An 18,737-nucleotide genomic window follows, 5' to 3' on the forward strand; every position below is an offset into this window, starting at 1 on the left:
TACGAAATTACCGAACCGATGTTTATAAGTATGATATGTGGTATCTACGTTCAAATATCGATTATCGAATTACCGAATTATCGAATCCAAATTTTAAAAATACCGAACCGAATACCAAACGTCCACCCCTAAGTAGGAGTACTAATGTCTCCTTACTTTTTCATTCTTGTCACACTTGAGATATTGGAGTTGGATTTACGAGCTGGAATTTTGTTCCAGGAAAAAAGGATCTCCCACATTGTTTGCATGATATTTTTCATAGCTTTTTGTTTTTTCTATATACTAGATGGGTAAGGCTCGTGCACAGCACGGACCCAACGTTACAAGTTTAAAGAAGGGAACACGCGAAAAATCACAAATTATAAGACATTTGCAGCTACTTTGATGCAAAAGTATGTGGATTATGTACACTATAAATTGAAAAGTGGCTTATACAGATCTTACAGACATTTTACATATCCAAGACAAAAAAACACCAGTAATACACAAACTTAAAAAGGTAATTTGAGAATTAAACTACCACATTGCCATTTTTTGCTTCTCTTCCATTCTAAAACCTATAGAGCATCGGTTGTGTTTGTAGTCACCATGTATCACTGTCCGATAGCTAATGCAAGTGCAGGTGAAAAACATCAGATTGCACAAGTAAAAATAGGAACAAAAAATAAAAATAGTATAACCAGTTAAATTTAACTTACAAATGTCAAACAAGTATGTGTGACATAGTACAACTTTCTTATATAAGACGAGATATTGAACAATGTAAAACATCAATTCTTAAATCGAGTGTGCGTGATGCATGATCAACGGCTGGACCACTGCCAAAAGATTGATCATACAGTGTTAGTTGTTCCATCTTTGACCCCGTACTGCTCATTTAGACATTTACATACTGCATCAATTTCCGTGTACATATTACCCTCGGATGGCTGGTTCAGAAAAGGATAATTTCTCATATTATGAGCAACAGCTAAAAACAATAAAGACAACCCATAAGAAAATCTAAATACTGTCGCAAAACATTCTCGAAAATGAAAGGTTCTGATACTTCATTAGATATCTATTTTTGTGTTTTTGTTAAGATCCTTGGATATCTATTCAAGAGTCCAAAATAGGACCTTGATGATATTAAGACAAGAAATACAAAGACAGAGAAAAGAAAGAGCAAAAATAACATAGAAATTATAATTTTAAATACCCAAATCAAACAGCTAAAGCAAGAACAACATAACCAGTGTAATCTCATAAGTGGGTGTTAGAGGGTAGGATGTACGCAGGCCTTGCTCATACCTTTGTGGAGTAGGGAGGTTGTTTCTAATAGACTCTCACTCAAAAGAGAAGCAATCAAAGTACGTATGCAAGAAAAATAATTTTCTGGACATCCATGAAGATTTAATGACGTTTAGCTCTTCCGACAGTATTGGAATGGCTAGGCTTTCACCTTGAATCATGATAAGATGGTACTCTATATTAATAGACATCTAAAAGTATATTTGATGAACAATAACATAATAACTAAATGGCCTTTAGCTACCTTTCTCAAGGAAAAAAATATCAACTAAACTGATTGTACATCGTAAGATCTCAAAAGGTGATTATCCATTTTTTTGTCATAAAATATACTATAGATATTCTACCCCACACACAAATGACCAAAAAACGAAAAACAAAGAAGATTGAATTCATGAACTTCACTTGAGTATTTTAAAATGAATTATTAAAGCTTTTTCTAGTTACATGCAGGCAAGACACACAAATTCTTAAAGTCAGTAAATGTTATTGCTTAATGGGGTTACTTGCAGCTAAGACATGTCTTCCGTGTGAGAAAAAGGAGGAGAAAATTACCATTTTAGAAAAATCACTATGCCAAGTTGCATTTGGAAGGTCCCAGAGAATTCACTAAACCTCCAAAAGGGAGGTACTTAAGACAAATGATAGTTTAGGTGTACACTGAATAAAACGTGACAATTTTAGGAGGGTAATTAATACTTCTCTTAATTACAAAATTTATGTATGTTACTATGGTGAAATGAGACTATTTTATCTTGCCTTCTATATGAGATAGTAATCCAATCATTTTGTCCTAGTTCTTATTCAAACTTACAGGTCTAGTTTTATTAGCTGCAACAGGCGACTTATCTTCTTTCATGACTGAGGCTTGTACATTGGATTTCGCGGTAACAATGCTAAGGGGAACTGCTTACTTCACTTGCATTTTCTCTAACTCAACGCCCTGTTCGGTGAAGGAATCTGCTAAGCTTTCTGAGCAAAATCACCATGATCATATGAACTAAAACTACTGCTTGCAACCTCATTGAAGATATCAATAAGGCAAGCATTCAGCCTTGTAGACAATACTTACAAAGCACTCAGTCGATCTCCTAATAGGAAGCACCATCTGAGGTTTTACCCTCACATACTGAAATTTGTGAGACATCCTACATAATATAGGATATATTAAACCCATAAATCATATTACTCGAGAAGAAAGTTCAACAACCTCCAGCAGGTAAGGGTAAGGCTTCCGTACACTCTATCATTTCAGACCGCACTTGTGGAATTTTACTGGGTATGTTGCTGTTGTAGACATACTTAGTCTAATCATATTCTACAAGATATCATGAAGTGATGCCAACAGATAGTCAAAAAGCTGCATCAACAAAATGTTAGCAGTGTTAAGACACCCCATCTTCTTTCTCCCCTATGTCAAATCCTCCTCCCTACTTTTTTTCTTTCTGAACTCATTGTAATCCATATAATAATAACTATAAGGTCCCCGTCAATTAAACTGCAACTTTTGGTTGGTATCTCATTTTTTGCAATTGAAAAAATAAAACAGAGAGAATTACATATATAATAACGAAAACTATACATAGAATCATACAGACAGGGAAAAGATCAAAACCCGACCTTGCTTGACCAATATAACATTAAGAATAACAATGGTTACAACAAATAAGAAACTCTGAACAATTATTGAAAGAACATAATGCCGATACTCAACCACAATATTTAGTTTAGTAGTAACAAAATTACAACTATATGGGCTTCTAGATACTCACCTCACAACATGAGGACAACAATCGTTCAAAAACACCAACATGATTGACCTGAAACTGAGCATTATCTCAATAAGGCTAAAAGATAGAACCGAGTTCTTTCACAGTAAATTTAAAATAATTTAACATTTATGCAGGAATCAAGTGAAACTCCATGCACAAAGCAATTCCCAAATCAAGTTCATGAAAATCATCAATTCAACTCCTAGGAACCAAAGAAATCAAACACTTAACCTACCAAATAGTAAGAGAATATTTTAGTATCAAATTTTCTTTAGTCATTTGATAACCACCCAAATTAGTATCCGATATGTAGTAACCTCAACATAATAATCATATGGCAGCATTAAAACAAATTAATCTAAAAAGGGCCAAGCAGATCAGCAAGTGTACACATTGTGTTTAACAAACAACACATCCAAAAGCAGGTTCCAACACATCACCAGTAACATTGTGATGTTGGCTTAAATATTGCCTAAAGATGACCAAAATATCTGTAAAGGAAACTGTTTCAATTGTGCTGATCTTAAACTTGCTCCTGCAAAATCTTTGTAGAAACAAAAATAATTTATTTATTATCCTAAAATGGAGAAATTACTGAGATCTAATGCCTTTCTGTTTTTCATCTTTAAACACTTCAAGAAAAGCAGGCTTACCATCTTTTTCAACTCACTGACATGGTCAGGGTGATAAATAGGAATAGGTAACTCAATGTATCAAAATGACCAGAAATAGATAAATTCGGGTTACTTAAACCTTGTGAAGAAGCAGGCAACAATTGCATATAATTCAATAATGCATGAAGCCAGTTTTGGCCCCTGACAACTTCTCGACTTCAACGATCTATTGACATAAGCAAACCATATCAATATGGGGAATTATCCTTGTTGATCACACTCCACTTGTACCTTAACTTTACCTTTATGTCTTTCAGAAATAATAAAAGCGAAATAGATAAAAATGTTATAAAATGCAAAATTCTTGCCTAATATGCTGGATTTAAAAAAGATTATAGATGAAGTCAATTTAGTCAATTTGCTGAATACATAAAGAAACAGAGAAATAATTTATAAGTAAAATATTGAGAATCAATAATTTAAAACACGGGATTAAAGAATAAGATTAAATTAAAACACACAGTATCAGATTAGCATAAAGATATAAGTATAAGAGAGAAAATCAGAGAAATTTAATTTCTACAGTCCAAAAATGACACTGGAAAACAAAGAAGAAGGAGAAGAAAGGATAATAAGAAAGTGAAATTCAGATATCTGTCGTATACATATGGAAAAGGTGAACACGCGTTAAAAGAGAGAAAAATTAAAGTGCTGCAATAAGACACGTGTTTAAAGATGGGCCAAGTATACAGTATAATTTATAAGGCTTTGAGTACAGGTTATAGATGCAGTGTTCGTCCAACTCTTGGCTTATAAGTAAGGGTAAGGTAATGTTTGCAGTTGTTGTTACTTGTTTGTTACTAGGCTTCTTTTTTTAGTTCTTAGGCTTAATTTTTTTATTTTTACTACGATGTTAACTTTTTCCATTTTAGTAGATATATTCTGTCAAAATTAAAATTCTTCAACTCTAATAAAGAAGAGATGGATGAGCTAACGGAAGACGTTCAACTTGTTCACTAATTTATCATAGGAGTATTATATATTTTAGACTTACATAATGTAATTTTTGTTTGAAGTCTTGGATAATTGCCATTAGAATCATATGAAGGCATATCATCTTTGAGTGTGTGTGGTGGGTGGGGGTGGAGAGGAGGGGGGAAGGGGTGTGTGTGTGCTTATTAGTCGACTCACCTACACGATGATGTTACAAACAGAAATAATGATAATAGTAAATAAGTGATGGAAATTAAATAAGCAACACACGAGATTTATCCTGATTTTGAAGAGCAGATAAATTATTTGCAGAGATTTCTCCACAAGCTTGTGAAATGCCTTTTTAAAGAAAGGTAGCAGCCCTACTTGTATAGCTTCTAGTTTTCTTCTCTCTTTTGTTTTCACTATAGCATATTTGTAACGACTTGATTTTTCGGTGATTTTTGTGCAATATTTATTTCTGTGTGATTGACCATTTTATTCATCCTAGTGGTTGCTTTGTGGTATTTCTGAGGCGTGAGGATGATTGACATAGTTCTCGATGTATTTTAGTGTGATTTATGTAAAATTGTAATTTTTGGTGGTTTTGAGAGCCTTATAGTTGACTTCGATCAATATTTATTAATTTGTGTGTCGGATGGCAAAACGGACTACGCCAGCAGATCCGAAACATCAATTTTAGGTTGGTAACATGATTTGTGTGATTTTATGACTTTTAAATCTCATTTTGACCCTCGATTCGAAAAGTTGTGAAATTGGATTTTGGGTGTCAACTTTGTGAAAATAATATTTTTTAAAAATCTGATATCTTCATTGAATCCGCAGCATTAAATTTGATAGGGTAGCATATTTATTTTTCGTTCACGTGATTTCGGATGAATCTCGAGGGGTCCGCGGAGAGTCGAACCCTATATAATCCCATGTTTTGCGGGTTTTTTTTCATTTTTGATACTTGAAACTTAGGATTTTGTGATTTTGAGCAATTTCTTTCACTTTTAAGCTTGGGTAAGCTCCATAACACCGATTTAAACTATTTTCTTCGAATTTTATCAGGTAATTCTCATTTAAACATGAATTAAAATGGTAGAAATTAGAAATTTTGACCCGAAAGACCTAAAACTTGTATTTCTTTAATTCAAATCTCATCGCCACTTGGATAAGTTTCTAATCTTATAATTATTAGTTTTCTCTCAATTTCATCTTCAAAACAACTTCAGATTCTTGATCTCAAAAAAGGATTTTTGAAAATTTTATCGGTAAAGCTTAAACATAATTTTTCTTCAATTTGGACCTCGTTTTAAACTTTTTTTACTTAGGTTTTTAGCTGTAAACTCTTAAAAATATGGGAAACATGTTTCAAAGATAAAACTGTGATTGTCTTTTTTTCAAAAATTTATTTCAGGGTTCGTTTTGACCCCGACTTGAAATAGGCAATATGATTAGCTTTCTTTTGACACATATATTCTATATTTTCATATTTTAGTTGATTCCGAATCCGTTCAGGAGGAGTAAGACTTCGGAGTGAAGGCTTGTGGACCGATTTTCGACATTTGAGGTAGGTTATGGATTAACTTTCTTCAGATTAGGTTGGGTAGCTAATGTTGATACAAAATCATGTTAAGGGTGTGGGAACTAATCATGAAAATGACTATATTTATTGTGTTGTGCCCGTGTGGGGGTCTATATATCTATGTTATTTGGTGGTTTTAGAACATTATTTACTACGTGTGATCGTGTGGGGTCTTATATGATATTGTTGGCTATGTGTATGTGAAAGTAGTTGTATCTTGTTGATGAAAGCCTAATGTGGTATCAATGATGAATTCTTTGATGTATTTTATTTTATTGGCATACGTATTATATTGGATGCTTGGATAAATGAGTGGATTTTGTCTCACTTGGTTGGTATGTTAGTTGGATATGGAATCTCTCATTTTGGTTGGTTGTAAGCATTACATCCTCATATCATATTCATTCATGAAACATTGATACCACCATGAAAATATTGAAAATTCTAGCTTTTTCTGACAGAAAATGTGACATCTTAAAAACCCTCTACTGAAGAATATGTCGGAGAAGAGATATGGATATTGGTATTAGATATTGATTGTATACGGGTTGACGAACCCATTATGAATCTTATGGCGGGAAGCTTTAGCTCCGTGGGTGTATACGGAGGTTGTGCGACAACCTCGTGCATCACATCATCATTATCATCATTACCATTATCATCATCATCTTCATTGCATTTGTGTTACATTGTGTTGTATTATCTCTCTTGATGTATACTTGTCTATGTGTAATCATTTCCCGAGTGCTTGTATGAGTGATATTGGTTTACTTGTATTCCTTTCTCATATTTTCTATGATGTATATGAATATTATAGAACTGTTAGTAGAAATGGTGTGGGCTATCGTTATGGAATATTTTTTGATTGCGGGTGAAGTGCTCTTAGTATGTATTTTGCATGCTTTATTTTCTACTTTGCTCAATGGGTCTATGATACCTACTAAGTACAAGTGGACCATATCACCCGTATTACGCCCTTTCGGTACAGATCCTAGTTCGAGTGTGCCTCACGGTAGTTGATTTGGGCTAACTTTGGAGATATTCGAGGTAGCGGTTGGATTCTTGCTTCCGGAGTTGACTACTATCTTTTTTTATTTAGACTATGTCTTTATTCATATTCAGAGACAGAGTATTCCTATTTTGGATATCCTATGTATTTGATCTCAAGTTGTACTAGTGATGTTCTTACACTGTGACACCAGATTTTGAGATTATGGTATTGTTGGTTATGTCTTTATGCTTTACTATATTATATGACTTGACGTCATTCTAGAAGTCTTACTTGGATTATTGCTATTATTTTTTTCCTTTGTATCAGTTTGTGTGATAGGCTTACTTGTTAAGGTTCATTGCGACAAGTGTCATCATGACCCTTAAATTTTTGAGTCATGACAGTATTACAATGAATTTTGTAAGGCTAAGAAGCAACTATACTTTATGCTCAAGTGAAGATGTACAATGAAAAGACTGGGCTACTAGATCTATTTATACATTGTCTGTTGCAGAATCTTGACGAAAATCTCCTCCTTTATTGCACAATTAATTTTTCCTTGATATAGGGAATTAAAATTTTCATTCTCCTATTTCCATGCTTTTTAAGATCGGGGAACCCAAGGTATCTTGTGGGTCATCTAGGATGAAAATTGAATATATTGATGACGTTATATGTTCATATCAGATACGTCTATATTTTTTTCTTAGTGAGACCCTCAGCTTTAGAGAGTTTTGTTGAATATCTTCTTTCATTAACTGATGGTTTGTCTAGCAGATTTGATGGATACTTTTTCCTTTTGCCTTCAGTTTTTCTTTTTAAGCGGAGGCTTTTCAAGTTCGTCCAGCACATGTCACAGAGGATTCAATTCTTTCCAGGTTTATCCTGAATCCATAATTAGGGATTAGTTATTATCATCATTAAAATCATATATGGGACTAACAATCTCCCTTTTTTTATGATAACAATCGTAAATATAATCAATTAGTTTAAACCTTCTCTGACAGAGGCAAGTGTTGCTTCTTCTTTATATGTATTAGTTTGCCCCCACCCCCACTCATGTTGTACCTCTTTTCGCATGTATTGATTTTGGCTCCCCCTTACGTTATGCCTCTGCCTCTGTTTTTATCTGTACTTTCTCCCTCTTTGGCATAATCAAAAAGAAAAGTAGACACACATAATATAAAGCAAAGATCATGCATAAAAACAAAAAAAAAAAAAAAAAAAAAAAACAAACATAAAAAAAAGCAAAGATCAAGCAAAAAAAAAAAAAAAAAAAAAAAAAAAAAAAAGTAGTAGAGAAGATAGCTCCCTGCAAGGGAAAATATTCAAAGGACCGTGATACGAGATGGAACACGCGTAAAGGAAAGAACAACAAAAATAATGATAAAGAAAAATATGAAATTGAAATCCTAACACTAAAAACAAGAAATTAAGATATAAGATAAAAGCAAGACACAGGAATGTGATCTAATACACAACCATATGGCTATATTAAAATCAAAACCTCCTATTAAGAATCCAAACAAATATCTATACTATAGAGAAACCCTAAAAAGGAATGATATCCTCAAGCAAGCAATCCCCTCAACATTTAATAACAACGAAGATCATAGCCTCAACTCTCACAAAAGTTTCTCTTATTAAAATATCAATAATCAAAATAGTTAAGACTTGTAAAGTTTTGATGATGAACAAGAGGCTATGGAACAAGTAAGCATAGATGATTCATAAAAACTCCTTCAAAAGAGTTCAACTGGTAAGAGGACTTTTTGTGGATATATTTATACGAGTAAAAATAAAGTATAGAAAGATTGTTACTTCAGATAAACATTAGGAGATCATCATGTGCTGAAAAGAAGAGTCAGTGTTTGACTACAACACTTAAGAAGAGAGGCCAAGAAGCATGAAAGTCCTTATGGAGTTAAAGTTCTACTTGGTTGTGAAGATCAATAGAAGTTATAAATATTCAAGGACTTTCAATTGAAATTTATGCACAAATACTGAGAGAGAAAAAGCGAGAGCACGAGCAAATAAGTAAGAATAATATTTGAGAGAGTTATTCCTAACTATCGAAGTGCAGCCTAATACAGTGAACCAGATTGAAGAACATGTTTCATCCATGCGCCTAACAGTCTTCTATTCTAGTTAATATGTATTATGAAGTTTATTGAGTTGTAATTTTCATGTTTTTTTTGTGCCAGTGAGTTATAAACTGGTTTAGGAGTTTAGTCTTCGAGTTGAGATAACTCAAAAGACTTGGGAACATAAACCTTAAGATGTTTGTGTGTTTTTAGGAATTAGAGTTAGTTCCTAGGGTTGCTACAGTTTTATAATCTGATTTTCAAGTGGGGAAACTTGAAGTGGGTTTCAACTGGGGAGATTGTTGAACATTAGGAATAAGAGCTTATAATTTCTTAGGTCACAAAGTTGTAATCTTTTGTTGAGATGATCATTGTGTTTAGTGATGTCGGGGTTAAATCCTGTAGAGGTACAGGTCGTGGTTTTTTACATCTTTTATGAACCGGGTGTTTTTCACATAAAACTATCGCGTTCATTATTTACTGTCTTTACTGCTTCTATTAGATCAAGTTAGGCAACTTGATCAATCCGTAGGCAAAAATCGTACATAACTTACATGAGTTATTAAGACGTGTAGAAATATCAAAAATAGTCTACTCTACAATGAATTAGTCTCTCTTATTTATAGCCTACATTAGTAATTACAAAAATATCTTTAATGAAATAATAATTTCTTTAGCATGAGGCTTGAATGTAAAAAATAACCACTTTTGCATCCACAACATCTTTCTTCCTTTTTCACCTTTTTCCTTGTACTTCTACTTAAGCATATTCTTGAGTTTCAATTCTTCATTCCATGATATTGATGAAGCTTGGCCTGCATCAGATCAGGGTTAATACTAAAAAAGTTTGAGGGGGGACACACCCCTATTTGAATCAGGAACCAGAGTATTTAGTATTTTTAGAGAAAATAGGTCAAGGTGTTGATCATGTTTCTGCAGAAGGCATCATAAGATCGTTGCACATTTTTGGAGAAGGTGGACTAAGAAGTTCGGAAGGTGACTGTGAGCTCATTATGAGAGGAGCTGGTTCCCTCCTTGAGAGAGTCGACATGCCCCATCAATTTTTTTACTGCATGAACTCCTTGTGATCTCAACCCGTCCACAGTTATTCGCAATTTTCCTACATCAATACCTGTCTCCTTAGTCACCTGACTTATCTTACCCATGAATTTTTGTAGAGAGCATGGTATCCTCAAAAATGACCCAACGTTTATATAGTCCCTGTACTTTCAGAAGGAGTGTTATTGTCGAATTTCCTGAGCCTTTTGCAGGCTTAGAGTTTACAGCCGGAGCTTTAACCGAATCCTTTTTGCACCACTGGAAGCTGACTAACACATAACCCATTCTTTTAAAGGCTTCCCACCGATGTGGGACTTTTCGGCGCGAATCTGAATTTTAATCCGACACTAATATGGATATCGAACACCAAATGAGAAAAAAAAAAAAAAAAAAAAAAAGAAGCTACGTTCAAGAGTCTTCACTATAAAAGAGTCCGAGAAATTGTATTGTACAGCAAAATCACAAAAAGGATTACCATGTTAACTTTGAAGACTAAAAGGGTGGGTAAGTGGACATACATAGTTCTCACATAGAATTGTTATCAATGATATGCAATTCTTTGAAATCCTCAACCTTTTTATCATAATCTGATTAACATCATGGCGATTAGAACTTTTGTATCTTGTGTGTGGATCATCGTCAATTACCATTTAGTAATAGTAAGAAATATAGACAACAATTATGACATATATCAATATCACAATCCCAAATAAATTTAGGTGGTTATATGAGTACTATGTTTCTCCTTTTACGTCCTGACAATTCGGAAATAAGTGTAGGACTAACTAAACATTTCCTAAATCCCTATACGTTTATTTTTTGTCTTCAACGACAAAGGTTAAGTGAGAGATTTAGCAAACAAATGGCGACTAGATTGGATTTGCCTATTGAAGTGGAATTAGACTAAACAGAAACCTGATTTGACCTCATACAATTATACAGGTGAGAAGTAGTAAATAGATTTGAAATGGGATTAAATTCTCCTCTTGATCCTCACAACACTATCAGAAACGAGAAAACAAACCTTCTTTCCACTCGAGTTAGCTTATTATTAATCTTTAGGATATATTAGCCTAATCAACTACTTAACCATCCCATTTAAGTAGCAGCTCTTATACTTGCAGCGATATTGTTCTTGACAAAACAAATGACCTCGAAGTCGCCCTTTGGACACATGAAAATCACTGAGTGCTGGAAGGAATTCCAACAGAAATACTGAAATTGGGAGAGGATAGGGAGATTTTCACTACTACACGAAGAATCAGACCAGCTTTCATTTATTTTTGAAGAATACAACTTCTTAGAAGAAACATTACAAAGGAAAAAAGAAAAAGAAAACCGAAAGCCAGAAGTTGCAGAGTTGTCTCTGGCCGAAAACGCTCTCCCAGGTCTAATTCATAGCAAGCAGTGCCAGCGTGTATCATAAATAGCCCGAAACACAACACTAACCTGCAAAACAGAAGCAATATATACACTAAGTTAACCAGAAATGATCTCCATGCAGCTGAAAGAACTTCAAATTAACTGTGTATCCCTTTGCAAATGATGCTTCTTTTTTTTTCTTTTTTTTTTTTGGGGGGGGGGGGGGGGTATGGGGGGGAGACAGCGGACAGGTACAAGAAATGTTAATTCAATCCAATCACGCATAATGAGCACTCTTCTGGCGATGTTCAACATGGACCAGTCATTAAGTAAGAATACATACTACAACGAGCTGTGCTCTGGTTGCATGTGAACCAAAAAAAAAAAGACAGTCATTAATTTAATAGTTAATGGACTAGTTAAATTCTAGAGCAAGAGTACCTTTTTATTACAGCTAGGGATGCTCACTGTTTTCTTCATTTGGCTTATCCATAGAATACGTTAAGGAAATGTACACACACATGAAGCAGGTCTATTGTTGGTGCGGAAATACTAATTGATGAATATTATGATTTTTATGAAACCCTGGGATGAAGGATACAGTTCAAACGGGATTTTAATGGAGTAATCATCTTTTTTGGTCATCTAATTGAACAACCCTTGCATACTATTCCAATTCTAATTTACCAATGTTGTCCAGTTGAACGATCTACTAAGAGCGTCTCTGAATTTCATATTAGTTAATGCAAGGACAGCATACATGCAATATCACATTGGTAGACTTAATTCTCAAATGAGTTTCCAATCTTCTGACTTACCAAAAATGAAAAAGGATTACACGAGCTCTAGGACAAGGGCTGAGGCACCTCCTCCTCCATTGCAAACACCAGCAGCTCCATATTTGCCATTTTTCTGTCTCAAAACCTGTGAACATTGCATTGGGTAAATAGATGTGAAACAAACATCAAAGGACGATAGATTCTCAATATAATATTCATGAACAGAAGACAAGATCATATTAGGACATTAGAAGAAACAATAATTGAACGTAAAACCCCAGAATATTGCAGCAGTAAGAAATACCCCGATAAGTGTAACCAATATACGAGCTCCACTGCATCCAAGAGGATGCCCCAAAGATACAGCCCCACCGTGTACATTAACTTTTTCCTGAGAGAACAAATCAAAAGGTTACTTCATTGTCTGGATCATTCCGTGATTGTTCCACACTAAGAAAAGTACCGCAGACCAAATAAGTTATGAGTTTACGTTTTCTTATCCTTGTTCCATTTCATATAAAAGCATATAATCCAAAATAGTTCTCTTTAGATAATAGATCCCGACTGAGTGTCAAAGTTGAAGAGATCAACAAATTTTGAGTCTCAAGATTAATAAGCATATAGGAGAGATAGAGCGCTCACTGGATTAAGACCAAGCAGCTTTTGATTTGCAAGAGATACCACCTGCAAACAAGGTCTGTTAAGGAAAGTGCTCACACAAATGAAGCAGACGAGTTAAAAAGAACAAGGTAAGAGTGCATACAGCAAAGGCTTCATTAATTTCATAGTAATCAATTTGAGAAGCCTCTAAGCTAGCACTTTTGATAGCTTTGGGAATTGCTAGAGCAGGTGTAGTCGTGAATAATTCAGGTTCCTGCAAGATTTAATTTAAATGAAAACATCAAGAGTGCAAGCTTCGTAACAAGATAAGACACCAAAAAAAGAGGTAATAACTATTAATTCTCCAAAATCTTACATATGGAGTGCTTTAACGCTATTCTCAAATTCATAGATATAAAGTACCTGAGCAGCATCTGCATAGCCTGAGATCTTTGCAATAACGTTTAATCCAAGTTTTATAGCCTTCTCTCCACTTACTAAAACCAATGCAGCAGCACCATCACTGAAAATGAAGATTTATCTAGTCAATAAATTTTACGGATAAGAAAATAACAACAATCTTTTGAGATTATCATATTCTGATTTCCTGTTTCAAAATTTTCAACAGGGAAAAATAAGGAGCAACATCCATAGCCAGTTCTTATCATGTTTCACTGAATTATTCAGATTTCAGGTGAAAGGAGTTCTTAAACAGTATAATAGATGACCTAACTAACTTGGCTCCCACTATGGATGTGAAGTGTAAGAAAATCGCTTTTTTTAAAATGAACCAGAAATGTGAAGATATCATTATAATTATAATCGGCAAATTTTCCTCAGCTAGTGTTTAGGATGCAGTAGTACTCCCAAAGAGAGGTAGCTAGTGCAAGTAAATTTCGGAATAGTTAACCCAGATTGGAGAAGTAGGAGACGCATTCATTTGTTAGGTTAACAAAAAGTTCTTGTTAAACATGTGAGGACAATCAAAACATAACATGGTAGAAAATTAAGTCCACGAACCTTATGCTAGAAGCGTTACCAGCAGTAACAGTACCATCTTTATCCTTAAAACTTGGTCGGAGTTTTCTCAATTTTGCAGCATCAAACTGGCAAGACAAACACAAAAATTGTGATAGATGAAGACAGGAGATTATAGGCACTGAAAAATGCACGTGCCTATATCATAACATCTTGTATGTGCCAAAAAAGTATATATCTGATCCTTTTAGTACTTGGAAGGCACATATCTGGAGTTCTATATAACTAGTCAGAATATTGTCTTCATCCCCTTCATTAAGACAATACATTGTTATAGAAACTGTATTTAACTCCATTTTCTAGCTATTCTACTTCACTTCCATACGGAAAATAGGCCCGAGGTGGCTAAATTAAGTCTCCAAGAGCGCTTCAATAGAAGATGTAGAGGAGCCCAGCCATGTACGGTATTAGTTTTGCTTTGACTAATAAAAAGTCATAAATGTACTAACCTTTCCTAGACCATCATCCTTATCAACAATAATGGATGGTTTTCCTCTTCCTCCAGGCACCTCAACCTGCACATTGTCACAATTCATTATAACCAGAAAATAAAAAGATTGTGAAGAACTTGCTTTCTTTGAGTATGGAACAATATCTAGAGACCAAGCCCTAATAATGTTTACCGGTACAATCTCCCATTTGAAAGCACCAGCTTCCTGAGCAGAAATTCCACGTTCAAAACTTTGAACTGCATAGTCATCCTGCATATATACGAGAGACATAAGTGCTTGATTCCTTCAGAAAATAGAAGACTTCAGCAAATTTACATAGAGGATAGCTGAATACTAAGAGAAAACAGAATGATGAATCACTTTGGTTTCCAGATGTGTGGGGTAAACCAGTGGAGCAGAGGATAGAAAATCAAAAAGTCCAACTTCACATAGAAATAATGGCACGGCCTTAGGCAAGAGGGGATACTAGAAATAATGGCACAGCTTTAGGGAAGAGGGGACCACATGTATCCCAATGTTTAATTGTTTCTCACCAGAAGCTTCATCAAATGGTAGTATCAATTATTAAAAATCAAAACAACCAAAAACAAAGATAACGGGGAATTGGCATGTAAGTATAAATTAGATAAAACAAAAGTAGACAAAGCTTTGGTATGTGAAATTAAACCCGGAGCCAAACTTGCAGCATGATGCAAATTAAATAAAAACAAAGATGTATATAGATACAAACCTGGTCCTCTCTAGTGATTTTATGATTTTCAGCACATATTTCTGCACAAACTCCCATACCACAATCCTTATAAACATCAGTCAAACCATCTTTAAGCATTCCATCAACAAGACTATCATGTCCAAGACGAGATCCCTTCCTGCGATTATGGTATTGATCAATGAAGGGTATCGATTAAACAAAACTGAAGAATAATATTAACTAATCAGAACTTTTGTAATGGGAAAAATAGAAGTGACCAGCGCACCAAGTGTACTGTATTCCGTACAATACATGAACCATATAAAACTCAGAGGGGAGAGATATAAAAATTTATGGACTGACGAGGACCAGTTCATAAAAACAGAGGGGAGAGATCTAAAAAATGCATGGGTGATGAGGAACAGCTTATAAACTGGTTGAGGTGGAAGCATGAAAAAAGTGAGGAAAGCTGGTTAACAAGAATATGAGCTGGCTTTGTATTTGTTAATTAAGCTTGTTAAGATTTCAGAACAACATGTACGCTGTTGAAGCACAAAAAAAGTAGATTCGAAGTTGAAGATACTCGGAAAAAAACAGCATAGCTCTTCGTAAAGTCTGACTCAAAAAATATACCATCTGGTATCACTATCCTTCTTTTCTAAGGGAGACTGTGGGATGGGGGTGGAGGTGGCTGGGTGGGACTTCTTAAAAGAAATTGTATTATCCAGTAGTTCAACTTTTGAAGAATGCAAACCTTGCTTCTGCAATGTATTTGGGAACATTGGACATGCTTTCCATTCCACCAGCCACAACAACCTCATTGATGCCCAACTGGATACTTTGAGCTGCAAGCATAGTTGCTGCAAAGCCATAAAAAATTATATCTCGTCAAAAACAAATACTTTCTTTCACTCTCATAACAGTTATAAAAGGGGGCAGAGGTCTCCAGGAAATGAATACAACAGGAAGGCTCATACCTTTTAATCCAGATGCACAAACTTTGTTCACAGTCGTGCAAATCACTGTATTAGGTATTCCTGCACCCAATGCAGCTTGCCTAGCAGGAGCCTGCCCCAGGTTTGCACTGAGGACATTTCCAAAGACGACTTCTTCTACTAGTGATGGATCAACATTTGCTTTCTTAAGAGCACCTAAAGTTGAGCCAACAGAGAGATTAATTGAAACTCAAAGAAATTACTAATGCCAGTCAGTTGGGTTTTCCATAATGAAATAACTATGCAACAATATCTAGAGTCCTACCCTCAATGGCTATTGATCCAAGTTTTGTTGCCGGCAGCGAGGAAAGAGAACCAAGGAAGCCCCCCATTGGAGTACGGGCAACACCAACAATGCAAACATCTGTTCATATTAAAGCATAAAAAATGAGCTATTATAAGAAACCACAGTACGGAAAACCTTTTTCATGACATCGCAAACCAAAATCTATAAAAGCCAACATCCGACTATACTCTGAACCAATTTATCTGATAAAGGAACATCAAAAAAAGGGATAAGAGGCATCAAACTTAATGAAAATACCCCTGCTGCTAATAAAGATTCACCATGAAAATCATTTTCGAAGAGATCATAGTGCTCGCTCATATTTGAATCAAAGCATCACTAAATCCATTTGCTATATTTACATCAAATAAATAGTCTGGGATAGGTGCTAAGAGAGCAATCGTTGTTACCTCTAGGCTTGATGGTATCTGCTGCTGCTGGAGCCATTGTGAATATGTACGAAGATTGATGTCTGTTTCATTCAAAAACTAATCAGGGGTCTCTTTCTGTCAATAAAACAAATCACAATACCACCAACACAAAAAAATTGTATGACCCAAATATCAGCCGAAATTTTAGATAATTATATCAAATCATAACATAAGCATGAGAAATGGAAAACTTAGCCTCAACTAAAACACATCTACTATACTTTCTTTCCCAAAGATAAATTCATTTAGGTGATAAAGAAAATATAGATGGCACTGTTTGGTGTAAGCTCAAGTAGCTAGTCAACGAAGAAACAACAAAAAAGAGATAAATTTGTGTTTAAATTTTTTTTTGTGTGTAGTTCCTTGATACTAAGGGTGTGTTTGGCATGGAGAAAAACATTTTTTCCAATTTTCCTATGTTTGATTGATCAAAACTTTTAGAAAATATTTTTTCTAAGCAAAAAAAAAATTCTTAAAATAAGAAAAATAACTTCCCTAATATAAAGAGGGAAAACAAGTTCCACAAGCGTCATTCCATGTTAATTGTGTCTTCTCCACCCTTCCACCATCCCTCATCTCCACCTTACCCATAGCATCCCCAACACCCCACACACCTCTTATCGCAGCTCTCACAATATTTGTTTAGATTATATATAAATATTTTTAATTAGTATGTAACTAACATAAGAAAATAAGCAAAATGACTACGATACTTATTTTCCTGGAAAACACTTTCCACAGAAAAACATTTTCCTCCAGACCGAACACACCATAAATTAGACTGAGAAATAGAGCTCATCAAAAGAATGAACATGGAAAAGAAAAGGAAACAGAAATAGTGACAATATTCGATCTAGAAAATACTCAAATCATTCACCAAATACTATAAATTCATAGACCGATAAACGCCTCACCTGATTCTCTTACAGATCTAAACTAGAAAAAAAAAATCAGAATTATAGCATGAACTTGCATGTATAATTTAGAATATATTTTGAAAGTAAAATCCAAAATACAGCAAAAAATAAAACATAAGATGGAAAGAGAGAAATATTAATTTGTAAAGTGTGATTATGAAAGTGAAATAAATACCTATGAAGGTTGAAAGAGATTTTGACGGAGCAGAGCAGAAAGAAAGTGAGTGAAAGTGGAGCTATGTGAAGATCACAGGGACGACGGCCTTATATAGGGAGAGAGAGATGGCACAGGTGACCGGTTGGTTGTTCTCTTCTGTTCTGTTCATAGACCGGCTTCATTGACTTATTACATCATCCATTTCATTTTTGTATATTTAAAATACTTATAATATAAGTTACTAACTCGTATTTTTGATATATTAAAAACATTTGTTTTTTTTCTAAAAAAAAAAAAAGTGATGTGTCATAGTTTGACCGGACATATAATTTAAGAAATAAATAAAGATTTGATAGTACTTTTTATCTAATTATCTTTTTTTAAAATAATGTATGATAATTATTTTTAATTAAGTAGGACCTTATAAGTGGGATCAATAAGGTAAAAGTAGATTATGTCTTTAAATAATTATTAAATAAGAAAAGATGATTATTTTTTATACGAACAAAAAAGTAATAACATATAAAATTTGTTCTTTTCAACAGTTGATAGGTAACCAAAAATTATTATTACTTGTAAAGCATCTATATATAAAAAGAGATCAATAGTCAATTCTATGTGGCATATCTTAGAAACCTCCAAACTTATTTATCTTT

The 18,737-nt window shown here is 34.2% G+C and overlaps 1 protein-coding gene and 1 long non-coding RNA gene across 3 annotated transcripts; both read right to left on the bottom strand.

The window, feature by feature from the left end:
• Window positions 1-652: 652 nt before the first annotated feature.
• On the bottom strand, window positions 653-4,780 carry LOC107878087. Its single transcript, XR_007042950.1, has 2 exons — window positions 2,363-4,780; window positions 653-2,233 (listed from the first exon to the last, which is right to left on the bottom strand). It is a non-coding gene; the product is annotated as an uncharacterized LOC107878087 (long non-coding RNA).
• A 6,843-nt stretch (window positions 4,781-11,623) lies between these two features.
• LOC107878086 (acetyl-CoA acetyltransferase, cytosolic 1) lies at window positions 11,624-18,316 on the bottom strand. Of its 2 annotated transcripts, none has more exons than XM_016724967.2 (15): window positions 18,100-18,316; window positions 16,987-17,048; window positions 16,556-16,654; window positions 16,273-16,446; window positions 16,050-16,155; window positions 15,335-15,473; window positions 14,776-14,853; window positions 14,602-14,667; window positions 14,135-14,220; window positions 13,538-13,637; window positions 13,278-13,388; window positions 13,157-13,198; window positions 12,819-12,905; window positions 12,554-12,659; window positions 11,624-11,822 (listed from the first exon to the last, which is right to left on the bottom strand). In XM_016724967.2, exons 2-14 carry the CDS (start codon window positions 17,021-17,023, stop codon window positions 12,570-12,572), a joined length of 1,215 nt encoding a protein of 404 aa, XP_016580453.1. In that variant the 5' UTR covers window positions 17,024-17,048; window positions 18,100-18,316; the 3' UTR covers window positions 11,624-11,822; window positions 12,554-12,569. The 2 variants fall into 2 exon arrangements, with proteins under 2 accessions (XP_016580453.1, XP_047249707.1); XM_047393751.1 differs by having other exon boundaries at window positions 16,987-17,082; window positions 18,100-18,263.
• Window positions 18,317-18,737: the final 421 nt, after the last annotated feature.

The sequence above is a fragment of the Capsicum annuum genome, chromosome 7 (assembly GCF_002878395.1).
Source record: "Capsicum annuum cultivar UCD-10X-F1 chromosome 7, UCD10Xv1.1, whole genome shotgun sequence".
In the NCBI taxonomy this organism is placed as follows: Eukaryota; Viridiplantae; Streptophyta; class Magnoliopsida; order Solanales; family Solanaceae; genus Capsicum; species Capsicum annuum.